This window comes from Lepisma saccharinum, chromosome 4 (genome assembly GCF_977018435.1).
Source record: "Lepisma saccharinum chromosome 4, izLepSacc3.1, whole genome shotgun sequence".
NCBI classification, from domain to species: Eukaryota; Metazoa; Arthropoda; class Insecta; order Zygentoma; family Lepismatidae; genus Lepisma; species Lepisma saccharinum.
Window position 1 is genome coordinate 7,677,989 of NC_139232.1, and position 18,794 is coordinate 7,696,782.

The following is an 18,794-nucleotide window of genomic DNA, read 5'->3' on the forward strand; positions in this document are numbered from 1 at the left end:
TTACAAAACAGTTTAAACAAAGTTTTTGTTTCTTAACTCAAATTGACGAACAGTAATGTTTTAACCAAAACATAAAAATGACACATTTAACAACTTTATCCATAACCACCATACCTATTAACAAAAACACAAATAATATCTTAACCTACGTAATCCTTCATCCATCCTGGAGAGTTTCTTTCCCTTCGAGGATGCATATACACCAAACTTTCAGCTTCTTCTAACTTATTATCTTTATTATTATCTCGTCCTGGTGTAGTTGGAGTTACTCTGGGCGGAGCCCTTTCAGGAAATGTAATATCATCCCTGTTCATTACCTGAGGAGCAGGGATGAGGAGCCATCTGTTTCGACGATAAGTACCTGTATTCGTTTGTATTAAGTATGATCTAGGATATTTCAATTTAGTTTTAACTGTACCATATTGTTTTAAATCCTTGACCCAGATCCTCTCACCTACCTTTAGGTCTCTTAAATGTCTAACTCTGTGCCTTTTGTTGTAATTGTTAGCTTGTTTGTTCTTTAAATTCTTATTCTTGTACAAAATTTGGCTACGATTCAACACTTTAGGTAGTAATTTTACAGGTAACATCGGTAAATCTGATCTTAATTTCCTGTTCAGAAATAATTCTGCAGGAGAATAACCATTCGCTAATGGAGTATTTCTATAGGCAAGCAAACCTTTATAAATGTCTTCATTCTTCATTAACAAATGTTTAGCAATTTTAACAGTAGCTTCTACCTGTCCTTGAGACTGACTATGATATGGCGAACCTGTCTGATGAATAAAGTTATACTCCTTAGCAAAACAGCGAAATTTGTACTGAAACTGCGGTCCATTATCAGATCTAATTACATTACAAACACCATATCTAGCAAACATTTGCTTCATTTTTGTGATTATCACATCTTCTGTCATTTGTTTCAACGGAAATATCTCAAAAAACTTTGAGTAGTAATCTGTGGCAATAAGGTACCATACACCTTTACATTTAAACAAATCTACTCCCACCTGTTGCCACGGTCCATCAGGTAAACTTTCCCTTAAAAATGGTTCTTTACAGTTACCTCTCATTTCAATACATTGAGAGCAGTTTTTCACTAAATCATCAAGTTGTGAACTAAGTCCTATCCACCATACTGACATCTGTGCTCGACGTCTACATTTCGTTATACCCTGATGACCTTGGTGTATGAATTTTAAAACCTCCTTTTGTAGCAAACCTGGTATTACAATATGAGAACCTTTTAACAATATATCATGTATTATTGAGAAATCTAATCTATATTGATGGTAAGGTAACAGTTCAACTGCAATTTTACTTTTCTCAGGCCAACCATTTAAAGTATAGTACTTAAGTTTCTTGCATATGTTATCATTTACTTGACACTGTTTAATTTTGTCCAAGTAATAATCTTTCACAGGACAGTGTTGAATAACAAAATTTACAAAAGCATGAACTTCTTCACCTAATTCCTCTCTCTCCCAGCCATCAATAGGATTTCTGGACAGAAAATCTGCTAATATAAGTTCACGGCCTGGTACATAATTAACTGTATAGTCATACCTCATTAACCTTATTCTAAATCTTTGCAATCTTGGAGTTAACTCATCAATGTTCTTAGAACCAAAAATCTGAATTAATGGTTTATGATCAGTTTCCAAATTCACTTTTAGACCTGAAACATATTCTGAAAATTTTTCCATAGCCCACGTTAAAGCTAAAGCTTCCTTTTCAATCTGTGCATACCTTTGTTCTGTAGGTGTTAATTTTCTAGAAACATAAGCAACGATTTCTCTTTTTGCACCTTTCATTTGAAATAACACAGCACCTATGCCATATGAAGATGAATCTGCACTAACAATGCACTGTTTACTAGGATCAAAATATGCTAAGGTTGGGGTTGTAGTTAGAGCTTGCTGTAGCATTTTGTAACTACATTCTTGTTCCGCACCCCAATTAAATTCTACACCATCTTTAAGCAAACCAGTTAAAGGTGCTAAAATATCTGATTTATTTGGAATAAATTTTCCTGCATAGTTAACCATACCCAAGTATGTTTGAAGCTCAGATTTGCAAGTAGGTCTTTCCATGTTTACAATAGATTTTACCCTCTCCGGGTCTATCGAAATACCTTTCTCAGACAGGATATGACCCAAATACTTAACTTTAGTTACACCAAAGATACTTTTGCTTTTGTTAATAGTAATACCTTCTGCTTTCAGTTTATTTAAGACTCTTTTAAGAGCTTCATCATGTTCTTCTATAGTACTCCCAAAGCACAATATGTCATCTACATGAAAAATTACATTTTTTTCACCTTGCAATAACATGGAAATTTGTGTTGTGAAACACTCTGGAGCACAAGAAATCCCAAATGGCATACGCAAAAATTTAAATCTTCCAAATGGACAAATGAAGGTAGTTAACAGTTGACTGTTTTCATCTAATTTTACTTGATAAAACGAGGTATTTAGATCAATTTTACTGAAATACCTTGCTCCCTTTAATTGTGCAAGAGTCGATTCTACTTTTGGCATAGGGAAATGTGGCCTTAACACCCACTCATTTAACTTTGTATAATCACAACATAGCCTAACCTCATTACCTTTAGGCACACACACAATAGGACTAACCCAGTCTGTTACTTCTTCTACCGGTTCAATTATTTTCAGATTTTTCAAACGGTTAATCTCTACTTCTAGTTTTTTCAACATTTGTATGGGTACTACTCTTGGTACAACCTGTACATATGGTTTTGCATTAGGTTTCATAGTAATAGAAACTGTTTTCTTAAATTCTCCAATGTTTTGAAACAATTTACAATATTCTGGTGAATTAATATCAACTTTTGTGAAAGATCGTAGGTCTTTTTGCAGATTATTTACATTTAGCATTTCCAGAGCAGTGACTGCATTTCGACCAAGCAATGGTTTTTGCAACCCTTCTACTACATATACCCTTGTACAAAATTCCTTGCCTTTAAAGCATAATGTAAAATTCGTAGTACCTAACACCTTTAATTGTGTACCATCGGGTCCTTTAAGACCAGATTGCTTTGCATTTAAATTACACAACATGTTTGGAAATAACACTTTATCAGGTACACATACACAATCAGCACCTGTATCGATCAAAAAATTAACATTATCGCCAAGTTCCTTAATGAAAATTGAACGATACCAACTGAATTCTGAATTAGAAGTAGATCCTTTAATATTTCCTACAAAATTATCTTCCACCCTCGATTTTTCGTTAGTGTTTTGTTCATTCACATTACCAAATTCAAAATGATTGATTGTTTTCGTGTTTCTCTTCCTACAAACTCGAAAAAAATGTCCTACTTTTTTACAGTACCTGCACGCCACTGTTCTAGCTGGGCAATCCTTTAATTTCGGGTGAAATGGTCCTCCACAGAAGGGACAATACTTCGGTTTCTCTAAGTTTGTGTTGTACTTACTCCGAGCTGGTGGTCGAGAATTACCTCCCCTGTACGTTGCACTTCCGGTCCTGGTTCTACTAGCGTAGTCCTTCCCGGTCGTCTGTTCGCGTCGTCTGGTCACTTGTTGTACCTGTCCTTGGTCGGCAATTTCATGTGAATTCTTCTGTTGTTGTTCGTACTGCTTAACCCAATTAACTGCCTCGGCAAGCGTCAATTCTCGCTGCATCTGTAGTTTGTCGGACACACGTTTATCCGCTACACCGACGACGATCCTGTCTCGAATCATGTCGTCCTTGAGATTACCAAACACGCAATGTTCAGCCAGTCTATGCAGATCCGTGATGAACACGTCAGCTGGTTCCCCCACATTTTGCACTCTGGTATTAAACTTATATCGTTCAAAACTTATGTTACGATGTGGCAGAAACACAGAATCGAACTTGTTCATCAACTCGCTCACTGAACGTGGTTCCGGGAAACGCAACAAATATTCCTCACTTTGTGAACCCATCACATATAGAAGTAGGTTGATTTTTTCGTCCTCAGTTTTGTTAACCAAGCCCGAAACACTTAGATAACGTTCGAACCTTTTTCTCCATAATGGCCACAGTTCTGGTCGAACAAAGTCAAATTGTTCAGGAGGATTCACATTCACTAGCGAATGCAAAACGTTGCCGGTTACCGACGAATCACTATTGTTAGGCATGTTTAAGACTCACGTACCTTGTTTTCGGTTCTCAAAAAAGTCTAGTAGAGCCACGATATCTGGATCCCATGTTAGCTATTCCACTCTTCCGTTCGACCGAATTCGGATCCCACCTGATCCCACCGCTGCCACCATGTAGTGTTAGTCGTGCTAGCCGGAGCAAGAGATAAGCGAGGTATTCCGCTGTGGGTCGGAGGACGTACTGCCCCAGGCACTGGCATAGTGCAGCTTTGTTTACCTAGGTGGCAGCACCTTACACAACATATGGTAGAGTCAGCCAAATATTAAAATGTATTGCTTAATTATTCATGCTGTTACCAGATGAGCCATATTTAGGAAGGCCGCTCGGGTGCAACAATTAATTACTTTTAATCCAATCTTGGATTAATTAATAAATTAAATGTTTTAAGATCACATTTCATAGCTTATCTTAGTTGGATTCATGGCTTTCTTAGCCCATATTTGAAAAAAATAAAAAAGCTGACTCCTGAGAATAGCAGGCTGGCACTTTAATTATTTTTAGTTTTGTCTACCCCTGGCCCGGGGCCTTGCACCTGAAGAAGCCTCGCATCCCATGGGGTGATACAAAATAATGTAATAAATAAGAAGTGAGAGAAGTGGATGGAAGAGGGAAATTTTTGTGGGCAATGAAACTACATTCTGTTTTTATCCAGATTTAAATTCAAGTTAATCCTCCATTGGTATACATGTTTCAGAGTAACGTGGTTGGTATACGTGTGACCGTGGCCCTTACATATGAATTTCATGTTTTTTTGGCATTTTTTCGAATATTATTTTACATTTATAACATTAAAAATAGTTTATAAATATATATTGCCTAACATATATCACTGGCATGTTAAAATTTATCTTATTTATTAAATAATAACAAAATTATATTACACTTTATCATGGAAAAAACAACAATTTTTATAATTTTATTTGGACGTGTTGATGAGAGAGATGTACATTCTACTTCATAGTTTTATCAAACCCAATACATTGAGGGAAAAGAACACATAAAAATAGGCTCATCTTCACAAGGAGTTTGATCCATGTTGCCATCATTTTTGCTTTTCAATAACTCCTCAACAACATTATCATCTGTGCCCTGAGAATCAAACACCCTGTACAGGTCTTCCCTTTTTGTCGTCACTTGGTTCAGCAAACAATGCTTGGAACTGGCATTGTTCATTTGCAACAAAAATCAGGTTTCAAAGTTCATTTAGCCAGAAATAATGACAGTAATAAGTGAATTGTCAAATACAATATTTACTGAAGAATCAAAACAGAAAACAGTGATACAACACAAATTCAGTGCTCACAGAAATGAAATATGTGTGGAAAAAATGGTTACATGTTTGGTATATGTGTGAGTGCGACGCTCACAATACATGGACTGCCATGAAAATGAAATGTATGCGCAGACAGAGAACACAACCTATAACTGGCATCATCTGGTCATAGACATTCCAAATTTCAGCTACGCAAGACCAGAAAGTGATATAATTATCTGGGCCTGAAAAACATACAATTATATTGCAGGGTGAGCGCCGCGCTCACATGTATACCAACTGAGGGTTAAACATTTCAATTTGAATTCATACGTCAACTATTTAGTACTACAGGAACATTTCAGACATATGCAACAAAATTAGATTGACAATTATTATGACTATATCTAACAGACGCAATTTTTTAAGAAATAGAACATTTCGGTCTTATTATCAGTGACTGTTGCTGACAAGGCTATGAAAATGAGGCAAATATGGTTGCTGTAAATTCAGGTTTCAAAAATAAATACAAGCATTGAGCCCACGAGCTTTTTCTTTGCTATGTGGTTGTCGTAATTGCAATCATCTTTTGAGTGACACTTCCAAATCTATTAGCAAGTAGTTTCTTTGACTTAGTTCAAAGGATATATACATCCTCTCCTCTAGGTCTTGTAAAAGATGGACCATTTTAAAGAAAAAAAAAAAACGGAACTTCTTTGAAACCTCTAAAGAAACATGTTGGGAATGCAGGTTGGAGAGGTATTTCTGCAGCCATAGAAAATCATCATTAACCTGTGATGGTTTATTAACAGTAAGTGATTTTGAATCAATTGTAAATGAAACTACAACCCTTGAGTTAACTGTTTTCACTTGTATGATATGAACATAGAGTGCCTATGGTATGATGTCCTCCAAGCTCATCTTAAGCAGGGCCTCCCAATTGCCTAGTGGTAACGTTATCGCCATGCAATAAAGGGTCCCCAGGTTCAATACCGGATGGAGGCACATTGCACATTGATTCGTATCCCACTTTAAACTGTAGTTCCAATCCAGATTAGCCTATCTGTGCACAAAGTAGACTTAAAACAACAATTCAAACAATAATAATTCATCTTCAGGAATTCTGTGCTTGAATGGAAGAATACTGTTCAACTGGATTTTGGTCAACATTAACAGAGGCTGAAGAATGTGCAAGAAAAAGTAACTATGATATCCAACTTGATAAAAGATAAAGACCAGTGGCGTAGCGTTATAGTACGCCCGTACGCCCGGCGTTCCCAGATTTAAAATTTCAAAAATGCTAAAATGCTGTGATTATAAAGTAAAACGTGACTAATTTCATATATGTTTGACCTTCATGGCATTATAATAGCTATTTTTTGCGATCCACTCTCAACACTCGTTCTAGCATCTCTTTTCAATGCCTTTCCCGGCCGGACGCCGAGCAGGTTCGGCGTACAGGACTCCTATATTCCTTGCTACCTTTATGGAAGGAAAGCTTCCATTTCTACAGCACGTGTGTAAATGGGCTCTCTTACGCCAGCGTACAAGAGGTCTACCGTGATTGGTTCATGTGACCCTTCCTGCCTTCTGAAGCAGACGACAGCGGCAGAATTCGTACCTGGTTCTTCGCGCTCATGCAACTCGTGCTATGTGATGCTACAATACGCAATATTGACTGACGTAACTTTACCAATCTCAAATATACTGCTTCTTAATGGCCACTACATTGTATAATTTATCGCACGAACAGCGATCTGTATTAGAAACTAAAAGATCAACACAGTTTTTGTCAAATAAGTTGGTGAAGTCCTCGTGATAGAAATTCAGCCTGTGGCTGCTCTACCACTTAACCTGCAAAACTATTATTTTTTTGTTATTATCCAACTACTTAATATTGTGCCAATGGAAATGTTTAGCATTCATTTGAAAACTCTTAACATCGAATGGTCTCTGGAGAAAATTATTTTAAAATGTTTATCAGCATTCTCAAGATGTAATAAACAGTGATCTGAATTACTAATCGGCACTGTTACGTCAGTAGAGTGTACGATATTTGGATCATCCACTCTGCTTTCCACAGTGCGCCAAGACGACAGAGGTCCCTGGTTCGAATCCCGGCGTGAGCACGGGTGTTCTTTGTCAGTGTCCCTTCATCAATATCATCACTCATATTCATATTCGCAATTAACCAAAAGTGGTAGAAAAGCGAAATAAAATAAACCAAATCAATCAGTAGTTGGATCGCCCACAACAATGACGTCTACTGTTGTGCAGAGGCACTTGTGATTCAGGTAGGTTTTTAATGACTTGCGTCATTCAGAAAGATATAAAAAGAAGGTATAGAACACCAGAGTTCAAAACATCTGTGGCATAGTGAGGCATCTAATTTTCTAGCTAAAACATGCAATGATGATGTTTTATTGAAAACCCAGCTTACTTCAGGCAAATAATACCTGTGGCGACTAATACCATAAACAAATTATTAAGCAAGAAAGTGCCGACTCTTCCTTCGGACTTGGCGTTCCCACCCGAAATGTCCATGCTACGCCACTGATAAAGACGGTGATTTTCTAGCTGACCCAAGCGATATTCTAAATAGTAGGAAGAACTACTTTAATGACCTTTTAAATGTCCATGTAAGAGATAAATCAGAAGTAAATGAAGTACACATAGCAGAACCTTTTGTTCCAGAACCTAACTTGACTGAAGTTAAAGATGCTATTAAAAGGCTAAAGAATAACAAAGCACCTGGTATTGATTTAATACCAGCTGAGTTAATTAAATATGGTGGAAATTCATTAATATGTCAAATTCATAAATTAATTTGTTTAATATGGAATAAAGAAGAAATCCCTCAACAGTGGAAAGAATCCATAATTGTTCCTGTGTTTAGAAAAGGTGATAAAATGAACTGCAATAATTACCGTGGAATTTCTCTACTCTCAACAACATATAAAATATTGTCTAACATTGTTTTAACAAGACTAACACCATATGCTAATGAAATTATAGGTGATTATCAATGTGGATTTAAACATAACAGATCAACTACAGATCAAATTTTTCACATCAGACAGACACTTGAAAAAAGTGGGAATATAATCAAAATGTCCATCAGCTATTCATTGATTTCAAAAAAGCATATGATTCGGTCAAAAGAGATAAATTATATAATATATTAGTAGAGTTTGGAATACCTAAGAAGCTTGTTAGTATGATAAAAATATGCACCAGTGAAACAGAAAGTAAATTTCGTGTGGGCATTAATATGTCTAACAAATTTACAATTCGTGCGCGGAACGTTCAGGCTGGTTTCTTTCAGGCTAACTTAATATATATGTATGTATCAGCATTGAATATTAGGTCTTGCTGCCACTTGACTTTAGTAGGTGTTAATTAGAATATAATGAATGAGATCCATGTTGGACGATTTGATGCTTATAAACTGATTTCGCTGTATTGCGTAATTAATACTGATGAAAGGTCTAATTGTAATTCATGTTCCCACGTGTCTAAAAAGTAAAAAGAAATAGAAATGTAAGAAATTCTTAAAAAGAGTTCATAGTTCAACTAATTTCTCTGCGTCCTTCATATGTAACCTTCATTTGTTAGTTATTTCTCCAAGGTTTAGCTGGTGATCATTTCTGGATGTTGACATCTGTGAAAAAGCTGAACTCAGGACTTTTAACATGGTTTAATAATATTGTTAAAATGTTCATTTCACCGTTAAAATTTTAACAATCTGTGAGGCGGTTCAGGTAGGTTTTAGAAAGGAAATTTGCTTCATATACTGAACAGGCATTTCCTCCTAATTGTTAGTGTAATGTGCGTGTGAGAGAACTTTATATGTGTCGGTATGTGTAAAGGTTTTCTTGAGACAAGGGCGCACTTAATTCACTTTAGTGCTTGTAAATATTACAAGTACAAAATGAAATGAAATACTGTAAACATTACCCAAAAATAATGTGCTGATCAATCGTCTTTCTGTTAGGATAATATTCATAAAATAACGTCATTAATAAAGATTAATTGTAAAATACACAACTTGCTGATATTGTCCATGACAATTGGAATACATAAAACAATATTTTAATAATACGATATCTCTTTGTCAATTATTGACTCTTTCCCCCCTAATAATATTGCAATCAGCCTAAGAATATTCAAGAAAAAAATATACAATTGTGTATACAAAAAAAATATGGAGAGAAAAAAATTGACAATTGGTAGTGTTTAACTATGTATATTCATCTAACATTAAATGACATAAAAAAATGAAAACTTAATTGCAAATTATATTCCACATGTCGCTAGACGAAGAAATATCATTCTGAACAGACATAAAGTTGCATGTTCTTTCTTATCCTTGAAGTCGATGGCCTGAGTTGAAAGAATGCTCTGTTGGCAGTTTATTCAGTTCCCCGGAATGTGGAATATGAGATATCTTCTGTTTAATTTGTAGCGTGTTGGTTACTTCATGTCAAGAAAGAATTTTCCTCCGTCAATGTCCCGAGATATTGTTGCAGCAATAAACAAATAGAATGCCTGACTTTCATATTTCTTCAGTTGTTCTGTCTTCCTGAAAGTAACTCAACTTTCCCCATTGTTTCAAGAGGAAGGAAAATTTTCCGGTGTATCAGAGTTGAACTTTATCAATTTGCTGACGAAAGACATTTTACCATGAAGGCATTTGAAGTTGACTTTGGATATTGCTTTCAGAAGTGTGAAATACATGTGAGGGAAATTTTTAAGTGGGAATTTTACAAGATGAGAAATTTCTACCAGGCGGAAGAAAAAAAAATTGGAAGTACTCTAAATAACTTGATTATAACATTCAATAAACTAATTGAGTCGTATTTGGAATGAAATATCCTAAGATGGATCAATGTAATGTACATGTTTAATGAAAGATACTTTACTTCAAGACTGTCATAATTCATCTCATGACTAGGCTTACGAGATTGCTATAAGCGAAATGTAGGACATTAAGTCAAAATGTAGGACACAAAACATTCTCAATAAATAATTAATATTTGTATAGAACACATTAGAAAGTAACTGAAAAACTTGCAAGTATAATAAACAATGCAACTCTTACCACATACTTCTCAGAGGAGTCAATTTTTCTCAAAATTTCAGGTTTAGTCAAAATATGTTTGTTAGAGTGGACAGTGAAACTCTCTGAAATTATAGGGACCAGTACCAAACATTTTACAGACTTTATGAAAAATTATTTCTCTCGTGAGTCTCTTGTGCTGATGGTAATGAAAGTACTCTCTCAACATTTGCATTATGACCTGCAATGGCAAACAAATATTCAGCAATTACCATAATTTGAAATTGTTCCAGAAGTTTTATCTTGAGTAGTTTTTAGTTCAATAACAGGGTGTCTACCAAAATAACACATCCAGAATTCTTGACTTTTTCTAGACTTCTCTTGACCTTTTTTTTTTTTCGCTTTTATTAACTTTTAATTATTCGACCCCTACTTAGGTAAAGTTGGAAATAAGTAATTAAGAAAATAAATATTAATTTAATGAACACCTCTTCCAAAGGGCCAGTTAAGATGAAAACTGATGCTATATTTAAGAAAAGAATTAGACTTGCTTTATCTATTAATGCTTCTTGAATTGTTTTTGGAGACTAGCGAGGTTTTGGCATCTGAACTCTCAGCCAGTATAATCTTATGTGCGGCTTGTGTGTCTATATATTTGTGATTGTCCCATCATCCATCTTATCTTACCACCATTCATCATCCTCTCGATTAGCCAAAGGGACAGAAAAAGTTAAGCGTGTAAAACTGAAACTGGAGCTATCGTCTAAAGACGAAATCATAAAACTGCTTGAAACAGACAAACTTGAACTGCTGAAAACGAAAAAAGGACAAAAAGGGTAAAATGTGTGTACAGAAGTAGTCAAGGGTAATGTAAGCAAAAAACACTAATGAATTTGTGTACCAGCACAAACGGACAAAACTACAAGGTATCAAACCAATTTATACATCAAAATCCATATGACGTACTATACAATGCAGAAGCTAACCCCTCAACAACAAAATCTGTCAACTTAACTGGGCCAAGCAAAAAAGAAAATGGTAACGAAACTGGTAAACTCAAAAAGCAAAAAAAAATTAACCCAAATAAACAGTTCAAAGGCAAGGTCTTAATTTTAGGCGATAGCCATAGTCGTGATATTGCATCAAAAATGTCAGAAAAATGCAATAAGTACGAAATAACTGGATACACTAAACCAGGGGCTCCACTGAATGAAGTAGTGAAATCAGCGGCTTCCATGTGCAAGAACTACGGAAGCAAAGACTGTGTAATCATAATGGGTGGATCAAACGATGTCGCCAAGAACGAGGCAAAAAATGTGATACCAGTGCTAAAAAAGTGCCTCGAAAGTGTACAAAACACAAACGTCATTGTTACAGAAGTCCCACATAGGTATGATCTCATTCCAACCTCTTGTGTAAACATGGAAATTGAAAGGGTAAACTCAAAAATCTCGAAACTGTGCAAATTCTTCCCCACAGTAAAAATGTTGAGTGTCAACGACATTGGTAGAGAAGGGCATACTACGCATGGTCAGCATCTGAACAGAAGAAGCAAAGACGTTCTGTGTAATAAACTCTGCTTACTGCTGAACAATTTATCTCCACAAAACAGCAATGTTACCATAGTCCTCCCTGCACCTCAATCTATTGGAAAGGAGAAGGAAACAATCCTAGTGCAAGTGCTGAATAGTGAAAATCATCTCGAGAAGATAACTGAAAAAGATGCAGTTGAAAGGGAAAAGGTAACAAACAATACTACCAGAAAGGTGAGTAAAGAATCTTTGTGTAATGTGCTCCACCGTGAAGATGAAGTGAGTGACAACCTACCGGAAAAAAATGAAACATCTGAAATTGCGAATACAAGTGACGGAGCACTAAGACTGTCAAGAAGGGAAAAACGTGTACCACAAAAATTTCATGAAGATTTTTTATTGTAGAACCAAGTGACAAGAGTGATGATAAAATACAAAAGAAGGGAAAGGTACTTACGATAAAAAAGTAAATGCAAAAGAAAACACATTAAATATATTTCATCAAAACGTACAAGGCCTTACCACAGCAAAAAAGCTTAATTTAGAAATATTTATGCAAAATGAATTATGTAACATTGATGTAATTTGTCTGATAGAACACTGGCTGCGAAAATATGATCTTAACTACATAAACTTTCCAGATTTTACCCTAGCAACCAGTTTCTCCAGAGAAAATAAAATCAGGGGTGGGTCATGCATATTCATAAAAAATAACATTAAGACAAAAGGGAGCAAACAATTCAACTACCTGAATGAGGAAAAAGAATTTGAATGTTCCATAGTTGAATTTCCACCACTTAGGCTAGTATTAATTTGTGCATACAGAACACCCGACAGTAATATCAACAACTTTACTAGAAAACTAGATGTAATATTAGATCCTTATTCCAAAAGAAAAATCAAATCCATACTAATAGGAGATTTTAACATTGATTTCCTGAGTCAAAAAATAGAACATGAGGTAGAAATATTCATGAAAGCTCACAATCTGACAGCAGTTGTGAGAGTACCCACACGAATCACCTCAACTTCAAAAACAGCAATTGATCAGGTTTTCTTAAACACCAACTTATTTGTATACAGTGTCAATACAATTAGTACTGGCTTTTCAGACCATGAGGCACAATGCATAAAAATTACTGCAGCACAGAACACAAACCAAACACACACATCTTATAGACACATAAATACCACAAAAAGAGAATCTAATAAAGCTAATTTTAGTTACTTTAACTACTTAATAAGTAGAGAATCGTGGGATGGCCCAAACTACCAAACTGATGTGAATGAAGCATACGAGACATTGCTGTCTGCCATTTCATACTCATTTAATTTAGTATTTCCCAAAATAACAAAAAAAATATACATTGAAACAAAATCAAATTGGATAACACCTGACATCAAAGAAAACTGGAAAGATTTCATCATAATGAATAAATGCAGACACCAATTCAAAAGTGAAACATTCAATTCATATCTAAAGAAAAAAAGAAAGGAGTTTGAAAACTCAGTCAAGGAAGCAAAAAAAGACTATAATAGCAATATGATCCTAGACTCAAATAACAAACAAAAAACCTTGTGGCATATTGCAAAAACTGTATTAGGTATAGTAGGGAAAGAAAAATACAAAGACAACATATCACTAAAACACGAAGGCAAAAGCGTGGTCAATCCCCAAGATGTAGCATCAACTTTCAATAAATACTTTACTGGGATAGTAGAAAAAATAAAAAAACATCCAAAAACAAAATTATAAAACTAGTGATAAAACTAAAGTAGATTCTAGTATATACTTACTCCCAGCAGACAAGAAGGAAATATTTAGCTTAATAAGTCCCTTGGAAAACAATTATTCTGCCGGCATAGATGAGATACCTGACATTGTAATAAAAAAATGTGCCACACACCTATGTGGCCCAATACGTCATGTAGTTAATCTAAGTCTCCTTACCAGTAAATATCCAGAAAAGCTAAAGACTGCCATAATAAATCCTCTGCACAAGAAAGGGTCAAAAAATGAAATGAGTAATTACAGACCAATCTCTCTTCTCCCAGTCATCTCAAAAATATTCAAAAGGGTTATGTACAATAGATTAATAACATTTTTCAACAAATTTTCCATAATTTCAGAACAACAACATGGTTTTTGCAAAGGAAAATCTACACAATCTGCTATACACACATTCACAGAAGCAATTAGAGAAATTTTGGATAAAAAAGAACACTGTGTAGGGCTCTTTCTTGATCTAACAAAAGCATTTGACACTGTCAACCACAAACTCTTGGTAAAAAAAAATGGACCAGTATGAGATCAGGGGAGTAGCAAAAGAATGGTTTAAATCATAATTAACGGACAAGAATCAGATAGTAGAAATAACTCACATCGATGAGGATAATAACAAGGAAAATTATCGATCAAAGAAACAACGTATTACATATGGTGTACCCCAAGGATCCATTTTAGGACCCTTACTTTTTTTAATTTACATCAATGACCTTCCACAAAACTGTAAAGATGCAAACACAACTCTCTTTGCTGACGATACAACTGTTTTTATAGCAGGAACAAACACAGAACAGTTAAAACACAACGTAAAGAATACAATCACACACATCTCGAAGTGGGTAGAAAAAAATGGTCTTGTGGTAAACACTAAAAAAACAAATGCAATTAGATTTCAAATCAACAGCTGTAGCAGCGAAACTCCAGAAACTTTCAAGATCAGGGCATAGAATATGCTTATAAGAGCAGAAATAAACAAGACTTAACCTGCCTAACCTACTCAAATTTTTATTTCTACTATTAGATGCATGTGTGAATAGGTTAAGCATTTCAGATCTGGTGCTTTTAGCATATATCCACATGTGAAAATGTCTTTATATATCATATTTATAAAAATAATAGTATCTTTATCTTGTTGAGTTTTTAAGTTTGAGTTTTTAAGTCCACTTATGCACAGAAAGATTAATTGGTACTGGACCTATGGTTTAAGGTGGGATCCGAACCGCAATGTGCCTCCACCGTGTATCGAACCTTGGACATCTTAATTACAAGTTGATGACGTTACCACTGCACCATTGGGAAGGGCCTCATTTTCTTGTTGAAAATAAATAATGAAAAGTTATTTCTTAATTTACTATATTCCTGCTTATTTTAGTTTTGTAGAAACAGGTTTTTATTTATTGCAGATTTGGTAACTTTCTCTGACCATCTCTCCACCTATGTTATGTTATTTATTGTCTCTATTACGACATATGTTTGGTGAACAAGAACACACTTAATAGAATATGTCTCGGCTAACTTGCCACCGTAGACCTTTGATGAAGATTATTGTCAACGTTCAGCTCATTTTGGTGTTCATTTTGATGGGCTACAAAATACCAACATTAATTTGCTCATTATGGTTTAGCCAGCAACATGACAATGAACCTGGATATATGGGAAAAGCTCTAGTTCTACCTCAAAACTTGGCAGAGCAAATGAAGAAATTGGTGGATGCAGGATTTAGGAAACATGAATTTAATGAGTATGTCAGTGATATAATTTCACTTCACAGGAAGCTTCCCGATCTTCATGATGATTGGTACGTGTTATTAATATTAATTTTTTTGGTATTTATACGTTGTCACCTTATAATCAAGTAGTCCCGGGTTCGATGCCTGGTGGAAGCACATGGCACAGTGGTTCGGATGGGACTGGTGTGGAACACACCCAGCTACTAACAGTCACTAAAACTAATTGTTCAGAGCTCTAAACCTGGACTTTCAAACCTAACCACACATGCATTGTTATAATTCAGCAGAATTGTAGGTTAGGAGCACCAGGTTTAGAGTTCTTAGCAATTAGTTTTAGTGACTGTTAGCAGCTGTACTCCACACAACCTTGGTTCAGATCCCACTTTAAACTATAGGTCCAATCCTGATTAGCCTTTCTGTGTATAAAGTGAACTTAAAACAACAACTCCATTTAATTCAATTTAATATGTATATTATTACAAACATTACCTTTATATTTTTCCTAGTTGATATTGTTTTCTGCCAGTTTTTGCATATCACGATGATGAGGAGTGATGATAAGATGAAATTGATGAAGCCAACCTTACAAAGGAAGCCTCCTCATGCTCTGTCTGGGACTCAAACCTAGAACCTTATGGTAAGATAGTGAGCTGATTATCCAAAGTGCTTGGCCACCAAGAGGCTAAATATTATTCTAGGCTTAGAACATCTGAATGCTGCAGAGTACAAAACTGTATTGTACTGCAATTGTGTCACAGGAAAGTCCCAACATGCTTGCTCATGAAGACTAATTGATCGATCAAATTGATTTCTTTTATTTCACTTTTCTGCCACGTTTGGTTAGTCGCAAAGATGAGTATGAATTGTGAAATGATAGAATGGGTGAAAGGACAACTGAAGACACAAATGGAATGCACACAACACAAGCCCCAGTGAGGATAATAGTGGCTGAGAGTCCACATGCCAAAGCCTCAGTACTCCGCAAAATGCAGTCCAGGTGTACTACATGGAAGGGAGGTGACATTTGGATGCTTAAGAAAAAGTCACACATTATACTCCTTCATCTAGTTTTTTGGACTTTTAACCACTGTTATTTAAAAGAGATTTACATATGTTCCGTAGGCTGAATCTGCCTCCGTCTTCAGGGTAGCGTGTAGTCTGTTAGATCATATAAATGATCTATAAATAGTTGCCTTGGAGGTTATTCTTGGTGGCCCAGGTTCCACCGCGTCTGTCAGTCACAAGGACCTCCATATACAAAATGTGGCCAGGTAGGATTATCAGTGGCCCAGGCTCCACTTTTTCAGATGACCACGTCAAGGTCGGAATTGTAAAACAAGAAGGGAATTGTAAAACTAAAAATTATACTTTTTTCTATGGTGGTACTGAAAAACATAACTTTGGAACAGGCTTTTTCATAAATAATAGAATTATCTCGGCTCTTAAAACAGTAGAATTTATTAATGATAGGATATCATATGCAGTTTTACAGGGTAGGTGGTGTAAAATTATTTTAATAAACATACATGCTCCAACGGAAGATAAAGATGATAATACTAAAGATGATTTTTATGCAGAGTTAGAACAGGTCTTTGATAAATTTTCTCAGTATGATATGAAAATTCTATTAGGCGACTGTAATGAACACATTGGCAAAGAAGAGACATTTAAACCCACGATTGGTAAAGAAAGTCTTCATGAATTAAGTAATGATAATGGTATAAGATTGATTACTTTTGCAACCTCAAAGAATTTAATTGTGAAAAGTACCACTTTTAAACATAAAGATATCCATAAATATACCTGGTCTTCTCCAGATAGTAAAACTCATAATCAGATAGATCATATTCTCATTGATAAGAGAAGACATACTAGTATAATTGACGTTCGTACACATAGAGGTGCTGACTGTGCCAGTGACCATTATTTAGTAATTGCTAAATTAAGAGAAAGACTCGCAGTGATAAATCATAAGCAACAAGATCTAAAAGTTCTAAAATTTAATACAGGAAAATTTGCTGATGAAAGAATTAAGAAAGATTATCAAATTAAACTGTCAAATAGATTTGATGTTTTGCAGGATTTAAATGATGATGAAAATGTAAATGGAACAGATGTAATAAGAATTGGGAGCACATACATAATGCAATAGAATCAGCAGCTAAAGAAAGTATAGGATACCATAAACCAAGAAAAGTAAGCCATGGTTTGATAATGAATGTCACAATCTAATAGAAATAAGGAATCAGGCTCGACTTAGTTGGTTAAATAACTCTGATGATACAAATCTAAACAATTATAATAGAATAAAGCGAGAAGTTAACCGCATGTTTAGAAATAAAAAAAGAGATTACTTGAAAAGCAAAATTAACGAAATTGAAACAAACAGCAAAAACAAAAATATCCGAGATTTATATAAAGGTGTAAATTAATTTAGAAAGGGGTGGCAACCTAAAGTAAACTTGATAAAAGATAAAGATGGTGATTTTCTAGCTGACCCAAGCGATATTCTAAATAGATGGAAGAACTACTTTAATGACCTTTTAAATGTTCATGTAGGAGATATATCAGAAGTAAATGAAGTGCACACAGCAAAACCTTTTGTTCCAGAACCTAACTTGACTGAAGTTAAAGATGCTATTAAAAGGCTAAAGAATAACAAGGCACCTGGCATTGATTTAATACCAGCTGAGTTAATTAAATATGGTGGAAATTCATTAATATATCAAATTCATAAATTAATTTGTTTAATATGGAATAAAGAAGAAATCCCTCAACAGTGGAAAGAATCCATAATTGTTCCTGTGTTTAAAAGAGGTGATAAAATGAACTGCAATAATTACCGTGGAATTTCTCTACTCTCAACAACATACAAAATATTGTCTAACATTCTTTTAACAAGACTAACACCATATGCTAATGAAATTATAGGTGATTATCAATGTGGATTTAAACGTAACAGATCAATTACAGATCAAATTTTTCACATCAGACAGACACTTGAAAAAAAGTGGGAAATAATCAAAATATCCATCAGCTATTCATTGATTTCCAAAAAGCATCTGATTCGGTCAAAAGAGATAAATTATATAATATATTAGTCGAGTATGGAATACCTAAGAAGCTTGTTAGTATGATAAAAGTATGCGCCAGTGAAACAGAAAGTAAAATTTGTGTGGGTATTAATGTGTCTGACAAATTTACAATTCATGATGGGTTAAAACAAGGAGATGCATTATCTCCATTGCTCATTTTAATTTTGCCT

At 34.9% G+C, this 18,794-nt stretch overlaps 1 protein-coding gene across 1 annotated transcript in view; it reads left to right on the forward strand.

The window, feature by feature from the left end:
* Positions 1-15,451: 15,451 nt before the first annotated feature.
* The window catches only part of LOC145987090 (putative polypeptide N-acetylgalactosaminyltransferase 9), a 34,575-nt gene continuing 31,232 nt past the window's right edge, over positions 15,452-18,794 (forward strand). Inside the window, 1 exon segment of the mRNA XM_083121561.1 lies at positions 15,452-15,597. Within this exon segment, the coding sequence (XP_082977687.1) occupies positions 15,452-15,597 (146 nt within the window).